The 12,530-nt window shown below is 39.5% G+C and overlaps 1 protein-coding gene across 4 annotated transcripts in view; it reads left to right on the plus strand.

Moving 5' to 3' along the window:
• CDK6 (cyclin dependent kinase 6) overlaps positions 1-12,530 on the plus strand; it is a 217,821-nt gene that overhangs the window by 153,541 nt on the left and 51,750 nt on the right. For all 4 annotated transcript variants that reach the window (XR_012644062.1, XR_012644060.1, XR_012644061.1 and 1 more), the window contains exon 5: positions 681-790. Coding sequence is in view for 1 of the 4 variants with exons in the window: in XM_074984743.1 (XP_074840844.1) it covers positions 681-790 (110 nt within the window). In the remaining 3 variants the exon portion in view is untranslated. The remainder of the gene's footprint in view (positions 1-680; positions 791-12,530) is intronic.

Here is a 12,530-nt window from a genome sequence, read left to right on the forward strand (position 1 = left end):
CAGGTAACATAGATGTGGACTTAGCCAGAGATGTAAAAGTGCAGGCACTCTGAAAGTTTCATAACTGATCCTTAGTCTTTAACGTGTGCAATCAGAGGCACCTCTGTTGAGGTCTATGGTGGGGAACAAAATGATAGATTTTGACTGTCTGTTTTCTCTTTGTGGGCCCAATTTACAGTGCTCACCCCAGCCTCTATTACAGCTCAGTACCTATAAGACACAGTCCCCGGGGCAGCTCCTGGAGGCTCAGTAGACTTCAGTAGATCTGCGACAGTTCATGCGGCTGTAGGATTTGTCTTCAGATCAGTAGATATTAGGGAAAGATTTCAGGGAGATTTTATGTCAGCAGAATAAATTTGAACAGGTTGGAATTTGGTCAGAATACCATATCCTGACTTCTGCAAAAAAAAAAAATGCCATGGGAGCTTTAATAGCTTCTAATACCAGGATTCAGAAGGAATAATCCCACCTATTGACTCATCAGTGCTGCTTCTGGCAATACCTGGATTTTTCTTAGAGGATTGTTACCTAAGCAATGACCTCGCCCAATGACCTTGTCTCTCATTCTTAGTATGAGAGATCTTACCAGCTTAAGGCAATCTGGGATATTGGCAACCCCACACACTGGTTGGTGTTTCTGGAATTAAATATCTCCTAATATGTTCCTCATTGTTTTACAGGTAGTCACTCTGTGGTACAGAGCTCCTGAAGTTTTGCTTCAATCCAGCTATGCAACACCAGTTGATCTTTGGAGTGTTGGCTGCATATTTGCAGAAATGTTCCGTCGAAAGTAAGACATATTGTTTTATCGTTGTTGTTTGCAATGTGAAAATTGTGCAGAAATGTACATTACTATATTACTGCATTGCTATACATTGTAACACTGTAAGCAGTAGAAAATTGGAAGCATGTTTTATTTACAGTTGAAACTACAAAAGCCCATTATATATAACCCAGGATTGTGATTTCCATCTTGGATTCTTTTTTTCCTGAAGAGTCTCCCACAGGTCTTTTAAAAACTGTGTTTTCTTTTACAAAAGCCCATGTGAACACTATAACACCAGAATGCAGGCAAATGAGATATAGATAAGTATGGACTGAAGGGTCTGTTAACAGAGATCTATATTGTAGGATTCTGGAAATAATTTGGTTTGAGGAAGGAAGGACACAGCCTTCAATACGGTCATCTTACTTCTGGGGTTTGTTCTTTGTGAGCACCAGATGTTTGCTTGTAGTCATCTCTTGGCATACTTGAAATGCAGAAAATCTCTGTAATGTCAATTTCTAGAAACAGACAGAGGTAGAAGTTTTTGAAGAGCAAACTGTTTTGACACTGTCTAGAATAATGTCAGTAGTGAAACTTCTATGTAGTCAGGAATAAGACATATTTTTGGCTGACTGGCAGATTAGCTATTGATATTCTCTTGGTGTATCTTACTTACCTGATCTTATTATCCCATGTAATGCATTTTGGATGAAAACTAGAAACTACTGCAAGAATTATATGGTGTTATGATACAGTTTTGGTGACTTGCCTACAGAAACCTTGCACACCATTTTGGAACAGATACTGTGAAATAAAAGAGTGTACATTTTAAATAAAGGAATATGAAAATCTAAAGGAAAATGGATACCTTTGAGCTTTAAAACCAGTACTCAGGGGCAAGAGGGGTTGTTTGCTTTTTACAAATTGCAAAGGTGTAGCCACAGTGCAGTGGCCCCTAGAAACAACCACGCTATATCAGTGTTTCTTGACAAAAATGAATTTGTGATATATGAAGTTCGAAATGCTGGTCGAAGCCTTGCAAAAGGACTTTGGGATTTCACTGCTTATTAATGTTAGCATATGGAAAAATATTTGTTCTTAGGCTAGTTGCCTAGTCAAATGGCCGGAGCAGACTTATACTACACTCCACCCTCTCTGTGTGTGACTCATAAATGAGATCGGAAAATGAGAGAAAAAGAGAATGTGGATTTTAGAAGTTACAGTTAAGTCCTTCACTGCAACCTTTCAGATGCTAAGTTTTACTCCATATAAGGTTCACAATGACACTGCCTTTTCCAGGATTTCACTTGTAGAATAAAAAAGAAGTTTCATTTGTGCATTAACAAGAGTAAAACATGGCAAACCACCAGAGAACATTTTATCAATGTTGCTCAAAAAACATTTTATCATTTGTTTTACAATAGTGTCCTACATGAGAAATACTGCCTTGTATAAACCTTACAAAATTGCCTTGTGTGAACCCCATAAATTGAATTTTCGTAACACAGCTCTCACTCTCCAAATCCAAAAATCTAGCATCATAAACTGAATTAGGAACAATTGTGCAAATTCAAATATTGGATGAAGGGTACAAAATGACAGATTTTTAGTAGATAAGGTTTGATTTGAAGCAGAGTTTGATGCAACCAGGCTTTCTGTTGTCCCTGCCAAAGATAGGGTCAGTTTGACATTCTCAGTCCTAAATCTGGGAGACAGTCAAAAATTGTGTATGTCAGGAATCTGCCAAGTTGAATATCTTCTATCTTGTTTATTATGACTTAAAGATAATGATATTGGAATATGCAGGAGTCTAACATATGCAATAATCCAGTTTAACGCTTTGATCTCATTAAACCACAATGAACAGCATTGAATCTCTTCTCTATGGACTGTTGCATTGAGTTAATTTTGCAATAACCTTTGTATGATATATGTTGTCTATTTAACGGCCTTGATAAATTGCAAAATAGAATCTATTCTGCTGTGAAGGTGGAGGCAATAAACTGTAAAATTTTGCAAACTGCCATGGATTATTTCCAAAACATTCAATAAGTGAAGCAGCTACTTCTGCTGAAAAATAGTAGTGAACTTAGGTCACCATCCATCTACTTTTCATCTGGCTTTGACAGAGTAAGAGTCAGAGAGTTGTTTATGGGTTTTTTTTTCAAGTGTACCTGTTGATACAGCATTCCAGCCATCCTTTTGTTTCTGCCAAATCACCAGAAATGTATTTTCCATTCCTTCCCCATTATCCTTTACAGTCACTTGAAAATATTTTTAAACTTCTGTCATTTCTGACTGATGTTCTGATGCTCTCTTTATATCAGATGTGATTTTTGATAGCCTTATTCATGTGGAGTGGTGTCTCGTTTCCAGCATAATTTAAAAAAAAAAATCTGTGGGACCATTTCTGATATAAGATTCTATTCAGCATGATTAAGGCTATTCTATTCCACATACAGTCCCATTGACTTCTTTGGATCATTGCAAGGCTATCAGAATCTGGTTCATAGTGCTTGCAGTTGCCCAAACCTGCAATAAACTGTTTATGCTTGAATTAAGCAGAGCATTGGTCTTATTTCAGGTTTGTGTGAATGACATATAATTCTCTGTTGAATCAGCCTTAATCCAAACTGTTGCTGTGGTTGCAGAAGTGCATATGTAAAGCCCATTGTGAACAATAAAGTATCATGTAGCGTACCACTAGCAACAAAGTACTATGCACCTTAACCCCAGCACATCTTTATCAGTACAGTGCATATTGCTAACCTGGAACAAGTGTTTCAGTGAAGGATGAAAAAGTGAAGATTCTGTGACAAGGGGACCTGCATTCAGTGCAGAGCTGAAGGGGAGAGGAGAGCAGGGCAGGGGTGAAACCTATAACAACCTTGGAGTAAAATCAAGGCCCCTATTGATCTCAATGGTAAAATTCGTATTGACATCAAAGGGTCAGGATCTCACCATTTATGCAATGACATATGTTGGTGGTAGTTATGCGTTGTACTGTGAGTTGTTCTTCACTGAGTTCCCTTTATCACTTCTTCCTATGTACAGCCATTGTGGATTAACTCCTGGCCCCACTGAAGTCAGGGTGAGTTGTGCAGTGACTCCAGGGAGGCCAGGATTTCACCTGATGCATGTTGGAACCAGAAAAGAAGGAAGACTGGAGACTGTGTTCCTTTTTTAATCTTTGCATCAGTGGTAACATCTCCAGAGTTCATTTTCCCATATGATATTATTCAAACCCATTCTAGTTCTTTTGTCAGCTTCGTTCCTGTGCTTGAGAATATCATTGGTTCCTCCACTACTTCGTTGGGCACTGTGCTGTAGACGCTGAAATATTTCAGTTTATTTACAGCCTTCCTATACCTCTCTGCCTAGTCACCTCTTCCTTTCTTTGCTGATCTTACCTAAAACATATCTTTCTATGCATCCAATTCTACTTAGGTTTCTGAGATGCCACCCTGAAGCAGGGAGAGAACGGGGCCATTCGATGTTTTTCAAAACTGTAAATATGAGACGAGGTAAAAGGAGTAGAGAGAGCAAGAGCTGAAAGTGACAAGAGAAAATAAGGAAAAGGTTGACTTCTCTGAATGGATATCAAGAGGAGAGGATTAAAAAAAAATAAAAAGGCGGTGCAGCATGCTAGGTAAAAAATAGCCATGCAAAAGACATGTCTACAAATCCAGCTAATGATCATCAATTTCCCTGGAAAGTGGCAGGCCAGTTTAAGAAAAAACTGTTTTATCATGCAACCAGTTTCAAACACAGTGTTTGAGATTATATTATCTTGTGTCTTAACGTGACATTTAAACCACCATATCTACTGGACCAATAGCACAAAAACATATTTAGCAAGTATTCGCTTATCTGTTTGGTCTGAGTTGGTGGTGGTGGCAGGAAAACTTAAAAAGAAAAGCTGCTTTTCTTTGTTCTAAAAAAATAAAGGTGGACAGTGCCGCCTATAGTTGTAATAGTGCCACAGCTCACTTTGCAACCTTTGAACCAAGGTACTGTGCAATTTTAGCCTAAGTTAGTATTTGCCGTTTTTGGAAATTATTTTGCTTTGTTACAAGAATGATTTAAGTTCAGGTGCCATAAAAATTCACCACAGACCAGAGAAACTGTACTGGGAGAAGGGTTCATCCCTTGGAAAGGTCCAGTCAGTATTCAGACTTGTGTATCCTATACTTCTTCTCCTTTATTCCTCTGCCATTCATGTGCATATGGATGTGTGGGAGGCTGATGGCTTTTCCAACCAGTCTGAATGAAATAGAATTTTAATTCCTCCCTGGACAAGTGGCTAGTCCATCAGAGAGGCTTTTTTTTTAAATTTCTACTGGACTCTTGGACTTGTATCATCCAGACTGGTTGAAACCAACCCATTAATTTAACCCTTTGATTCCCCAGTCAGGATAACAATGACATCTTGATTGAAGCCCTACAAACAGACAAAGGAAAGGCAGGAGTGTATACTGGTCCATATTGTTCTAGAGGGTTGACAAACAGTGTTTTCAGCTCAGTCCTCTCACTGACTCTGGGTACAGGGACATAGGGACCTTAATGAAGAAAAGGAAGGGTGAACAATTGGATTAATTCCGAGGATTGTCACCCAGGAAAAAAGCGGTAAGAGTGTCATGACAGTGATATAGTCATTCAAGTAGACAGGACAGATATAAAATATATAGTGCTGTTGTTTAGCTTACATTTTCCCACTAGGCTTAGCTGCTTGATATCTGTCCAAGTTTCTACAGTTGGGCTGATTGATAGCCGTTAGTCCAATCCAGTAACCGTATCTGCCTGCGGTTAGAGATAAGTGCTAAGTGAGTGCCTGGCCATTCAGTTGTGGTTTTCCTTCCAGCTTCCAATCCTGCCAGACTTTCATTCGGAGGAATAGATGCTGTGGGTAAGGGAAACCGTTGATAAACCATAGAAACCAAAAACTGTCACTAACCATAACAAAAAACAAAACCTGGATGGAGTGGGAGGGACAGACCACTAGAAACTATGTGAATGCAGAGTTTATCTGGATTGTTAAATACAGGTATAGTAGTGTGGTGACTAAGGTAATGATGATTTTCTAGTGAAAATAAGAAGGCTGAAATAAAGTATCAACCTGATGTCCTCTAGTCTAGTAAATAGAGTTTGAGATAGATTTCCATTGGCAGTTCAGAGCCAAATTCCCAGGGACTGGGCAAAGTCCATTTGTTTTATTTTAAATAGTCAATGGAACCAGTGATTTTTTTTGGGTGGGGGGACTGAAAGGGAACCATCAAGGTAGGTAAATGACCAGTCTTGGTCTTAAAAATAAAAAAAAAGGTAAAAAGGAAGGAGAGTCTTTAGTTTTCCTTTTTCCCAGATTCCCAGTCACCTGCTGAGAGTTTCTATTTCTGTCATTTGAACCAGGAATGGATAGCCACAGTTCTCCCCTGGTGTTTTTACTTTAAACTTTGGTGGAAAACTTTGTGGTAGTCAGAAAGAAGCCATGAGGAAAGGAAACCTGACTTGCTATCAGCTAGAAAAGTCAATGACTTGACTGAGAAGCTGATAGGCTGATACAGATGACTGGGGACATCTTTACCCCTTTCAAAAAAAGGCAACAATTTAGGGTTGGATTGGGAGTGCTTGAGGAATCCTGGCCAGGCAGCAGTCATTGATAACAGCCTTAAACATGCACCTGCCACCTGAGTAAGTTTCCTACTTAAATTTAGGAAGCAGAAAAGAAATAGATCTAATCTGACTGCAAAATAGTCTAGCATGACGGTAACTTTTTAAAAAAGTAATTGTCAGAGCTAAAAATCATTCCAGGGGTATTGCTCCTGGCCGGAAGTCAGTGGAGAAAGAGTAAACCCTTTTCCAGTCAGCAAGATGTCTGCTCTGGACTTAAGTCTTTGCAAGTTATTAGAACATTACCATTAAAATGGGGACATGGTATTGGAAATGAAGTCTGGTATCAAAGTGAGGATCTCAGATTCTGGTCTGTGCTGGATAATGCTTGGGACAGGTGAATAGTGAAAAAAAGTTGTATTCCTCCATTGTAGGTCCTTGTATTCTGTTGCTAAGTAGGGACAAGTTCAGTGTGAGTATAATTCACAGCAGCCTGAAGACTGCTCTAATTTACACCCAGCTGCAAATGGCTGTAAGAGGACAGCTGTGGTGCAAAGGTTCTCTGATTACATCCCCTTTTTCTTAGCTTCAGGCAGTAGGCTGAAAGGAACAGAAGCAAGCTCTTTGCCACCTAGGGATTCCCCTTAGGAAATGATTTTCTGGTAGCTTTGCTTTGCCAAATCAGGGAAGATTTGACAGAGTGAGAATCCAGAAACTGTCAAAGGATGTACAGGAAGAATGCTAGAGCTGAGAGAACTGTAGGCCATTGTACTGCAGTGCTTCCTTCTTTGTAACTAAACTAAAAAAACTTCGCTAAATGTGTTTGGACTTTGTCTGAGGGAAGCCCTGTAGGACTTGTGTTTGACCCTTAATGGAATAAAACATGTAAATTGACTTTTCAGTTTTACAAGAAACTTCCCACAAAATGCTTTCAAGTGCCAAATTCATGGTCAGGATACTTTCATGCTTCACACAAACACCCTTGAAAGAAAAGAGAGATTGAGAGAGAGAGGGCGGGTGGGGAGAGTTGATTTTAACTTTGGCTTACGTTGTTAAGCTTCCAGGGGCTTTTCACACTCGAGTGTCAAGTCAAAGAATTTGATCTCAAAAGTATGTATTGAATCTTCTATATTGAATTTTCCAGAAAAAGCATAAAGATTTCCTACAGTCATCACCCATGAACATGTTATGGCTAAGAAATATACAGACTAAATCTGTCTCCTCTGCTTCTTTCCCTTGCAAAAGCTTTGAACTGGCAGCTTTCCATGTTTGTTCACCAAAGCTCTTAGGTGTTCTTCACATTTTTGTAAAATCAGTAAATCTGCATCCAGAGGTGTGGAAATTGAAACAGACTTGTAAAGGACCAGAGGATGGCAGTACTTTTGACAGCATTTAAGGACAGCTGAACAAAACATAACACATCTGTGAAAAATTTTTACCACCACCTACCAAGTAAATATCTTTTTGAGCCAGGAGAGCTCAAAGTGTCTGAGAAAGTAATGTGGACTTTGACGCTATGTAGATATTTATGGCCACATCTTTTTCCACGGGCACTGCACTGCTATTTTGATCCACCTTCTCTCTAGAATCTGGGACCTTTTCAACCACTGAGCTCATTCCAGTGGTAGGACCAGTCTTGAGAGTGTGTTTTACCTAACAACTACCGTGTTTGGCCACTAGGTAGCAGCCCATGAAGAGGGATATTTTCTACTGTTGTAAGGAACAAAAATACTTATTCTTGCAGTAGGCAGAATATGATTCTCCATGCAGATCTTTTCACTGTCCCAAATCATTAAAGCCCCTAGGCAGAGAGAAAATTTCCATAAGGATGCCAGGCAGCATTCTTCCCGCATAATCATGCTATGGACTATTTCACGGAATACTGTGCTCTGAAATGTGGCAGGCAAATCCTTGAGAGCCACAGGAGCCTGGGGGCATCCACATGACACATGTACACCTCCTCCCTTGGCCAACTTTCTTCTCTGTTCCCTGCACCAATGTCCTTTGCAGGGTTCACAGGATGATGGTGTGTGTGCACATACCCACATACACCCTCATACATATTTCATCACCTATGCAGGAGGCTCTTCCACATGCATATAGTTTATATCAGGCCCAGGATGTTTCCTACTCTAAACCAAAAATTAGTGAATTGTTGTAAATGCCATTGTTCGAATCATGTTGGATCATGTGAACAACAGTTATATTTTTAAGGCAGTTTAAGTTACAGCTAAAGTTTTTTAGGTGTCTGTACATCCATTACAAATATTTCTTTAATTCTCCAGGTAAACAGGAACTGTACTTCTAGGTCCAGTGTTTGAGGCTGTTTATGGTAGAACAGCAGGATATGTTTTTGTAAGGGAGATAACTCACGCAATGCTTTCACTGTCCTGTCTCTGTTTAGTAGTCAGCTTTGTCTAATGAAACAGACTTGCAGATGGCCTTCTGACCTCTTTAGAAAGAAAACTTGTTGAAAAAATAGTTTGTTTTCAGTGCAAGGAATCTGCTGTTGAATGTCACTGAAGGCATTTTTTCTTGGCACTAAGACCGTGAGGTAAAGGTGGGTCACAGGGTGTGGGGCATCATGGTGAGGTCAAAAAAATCTCATATAGACAAGATCATGCCTGTATATAGACAAGGTCGTGCCCCTCTCCTCATGAGACTGCTGTCTCTGAGCCCACATTCCCAACATCTCAGCTCAGAGGAGGCTGACACTGAGGCATTGAGTGACTCCAGGATGCTGGCTCCCAGTGGAACATGCCCATCATCTTACTGGCCCATGTTCCCAATAAGCAGGTAGAGTCAACTCAGTGATGGAGACCCTTTTGTTAGCTGGTTCCCTTCCAATCTGCTGTCACATTTCATACTTGTTACATTTAGTGATGGCTATAGCAATCAATGCTACAAGGTCTGGTCAAGTTGCTTCTTTGACAGCATGTTGGCTATCATATCAGAGCTGGGCTCTCTAAGAGTTAGTTTTTATTCCTGATCCCTTTTCAAAAGGAAATGTCAGTATGCTGGAATCTTGACAATAACTGCTTTGCATCAAATGTCCTGTCTCAGCCAGTGATACACAGGAGATGCATATTCAGGCAATCTTCTGTTCTCCCTAAACTTTTATTAAAATAGTGCATCTGCCATGAATCCTGAGCAAGTCCAATGTTTTGAAATTGTAAACCATACCCAAAAAGAACTGTATTTCCATTCAGGCCTTAGATCAAAATTTCATTATTTCATTCTGACTGAGAAATAGATTAGGATACACAAATCGCTTCACCTAACCCTTCTACCTACTAGTTCTGCCTTGACTTAACATCCCAGTGAATTCTACTGAAGCTTCACACACAGAGACATGTACAGACAGATGCACACAAATAGGAAATGTTTTTCTTTCATAGTCTACTTCACAGTGAACTTGAGATCAATCAGTCTGTCTGTGGGGTCACTCCTCTGCTCAACAGTAGGGCTAAGCCTACACTAGCCCCTTCCTTTCGGAAGGAGCATGGTAATTAGCAAGTTGGGAAGATGCTAATGAGGTGCTGGCATGAATATGCAGCACCTCATTAGCATAATGGCAGCCACATGCAATTCGTAAGCGCAGCTTTCAGAAAACAGACCACCTGTGTAGCCAGGGGTATTTTGAAAGGACCCTCCCTGACTTTGAAAGCCCCTTCTTCCTATTTGGTTTTAGGAAAAAGGGGCTTTCAAAGTCAGGGGGGTCTTTTCGAAATACCCCCATCTACACAGGTGGACATGCTCCAAAAGCAGCACTTTCGAATCACACGCAGCTGCCATTATGCTAATGAGGCATTTCGTGTTCATGTTAGCATCTCATTGGCATCTTCCGAACTGCCTCATTAACATGCCCCCTCTGCAAGGAGGGGGCCTGTGTAGACACAGCTAGAAGGATTGAGGCAGTGTTCTTCCTGCTTGCAACAGCTCCCCCAAAAAGAAACTGCTGCCTCTTTTCAAAATGTACTCCACTTGCACTCTCAAAAAAGAATTTCCAAGGCTATGTCTAACTACCCCTCATCTGGTGACTCCAAGAATAGCAGTGTGTGTTTCTGAACCAGCCAAACCCTTGGGAACACTTTAATCTCTAAAAGAAATTGTAGATAAGAAACAGACAAGCTAAACTATCATGTGTGGCACCTGATGATGATACTACTAATGTCCGTTTTAATACTTCAGTAATAGCCAAAGAAGTGTGATCAGTTTTCTTTTCCTCTTTACTTTTGATTAAGTTGTTATATTTTCTTACCAAAGAGGAAGCTGGGATTGTGGAGTGGCCCCCTCCCTCCGCTCTGCCTGCCCCCTTCTGGGTCATCAAATGATGAAAGATTTGTTAGATTAAGATTAAGATTAAGATTTGTTAGATTAAGTGCTTCCCAAACTGTGTGCCACAGAACAGTGGTGTTCCCTGTGATATGAATAGGTGTTCCACTAAAAAAGTTTGATGCTAGCAATGTTTTTCCTTCTAAATATTAAATATGAAATTATGTGTGTTTCAAAAATACTAAGGTCTTTGAATAGTATTTAAATTGTAGGTATATTAATATTTATAAAAGCAATGAGGGGTCCTGTGGCACCTTATAGACTAACAGAAATGTATGAGCATAAGCTTTCGTGGGCAAAGACCCACTTCGTCAGATGCAGATAGGTCACCTACCTGCATCTGACGAAGTGGGTCTTTGCCCACGAATGCTTATGTTCGTACATTTCTGTTAGTCTATAAAGTGCCACAGGACCCCTCGTTGCTTTTGCAGATCCAGACTAACACGACTACCCCTCTGATACTTCATATTTATAACACATTCATAATAATTGTTGTTATGTGACCTGTGCCAAAACAATTAGAGTGGATTCGGGTTGTTTCAGCATGAGTCATGTTCAGAGAAATCACATGATGCTGCACTTGATATGAGGATCCAACTGTCTGACATCATTCCCAATATTTGTGATCAAAAGAAGAAAAACCACTCTTCCCATTAAAAAAAAGTCAAACGTTACTTATTTTTATTATCCAGTAGTTTTCTGTTAAAATAATGTGTATAAAAACACAAAATTTAAAAATATTTTCCATACCTGATATGTTTTTCATTTATTTTTCATAAGAATGTTTGTTAAGCTTTAAGGAAGGACTGTACTCTTTTGAACAATATTGTCGTTTTTCTATTTTTCTACAAAAGAATGGCACTAACTATCCTTTTGGCTATTCTATTGATGTTTTGGGTTTGTACTTAATTTTTAATTTTCATACTTTATTATAAGGTTGCTAACCATCCTCCTATCAAGAGCACATTAGTTATTCGTTAAGATGATTTTCTCTTGTTGTTCTTTTTTTTTGTAAAATAAAAGACATCTAAAAGAACCTAACTTTTTTAAATCAACTTCTGAGCATTACATGCGACAGTTTTTCAGGATGAAACCCTCCAGCAGGGCGTCCCTGACCAGCATGTATGTGGTCCATCAATAATATATTCTAAGCCAAAATGTGTTCTATGGCCAAATTAGTTTGGGAAACACTGTATTAGGGCCTTCTGGTCCCTGAACATTGCAAAGGATTTGACCCACTATTATAAAAATTAGGAAGTTTTTTTGAGGATTAAAACTTGGGCTAGAGCCACACTACTATGGAAGATTGACCTGCTCGGAGTTGATCTTCCATGGTTTCATTTTGCAGATGCACAAAATGATGCTTTCCAGGGTCAAAGATGACCCTCGAACTCCTCATGAGTGGCAAGGATTAAGGAAGGTTGACAGGAGAAATACTCCCATTGACCTTCTTCTGTGTAGACAAACATTGGAGTTGACTGCTGCTAAATCGACTTTAGCTATGCAATTGGTGTCACTAAAATTGTGTGTCAGTGGTTAACTTCTTTATCTAGTGTAGACATATCCTGAACTATATGGAGTAGGTTATGACTCAGTTTCCTTAGATTTGAAGGAAATTGTTTAAAATAAAGTTCTTACCGTAACTGGCTACATTACATGCATTGATCATAAACATATGAGCAACTTAAAATGACATTTTGTTTCCAAGTGGTTTGAGTTCACCCAGCCTGTAAGGAAGCATATGAAGCAAATCTTTACAGTAGTATTGGCTTTTTTTGTTGTTCAGGTAGGCCTGCTTGGCAGGGTTGAATAGCAGGAATGC

The sequence above is a fragment of the Carettochelys insculpta genome, chromosome 2 (assembly GCF_033958435.1).
Source record: "Carettochelys insculpta isolate YL-2023 chromosome 2, ASM3395843v1, whole genome shotgun sequence".
Classification (NCBI taxonomy): Eukaryota; Metazoa; Chordata; order Testudines; family Carettochelyidae; genus Carettochelys; species Carettochelys insculpta.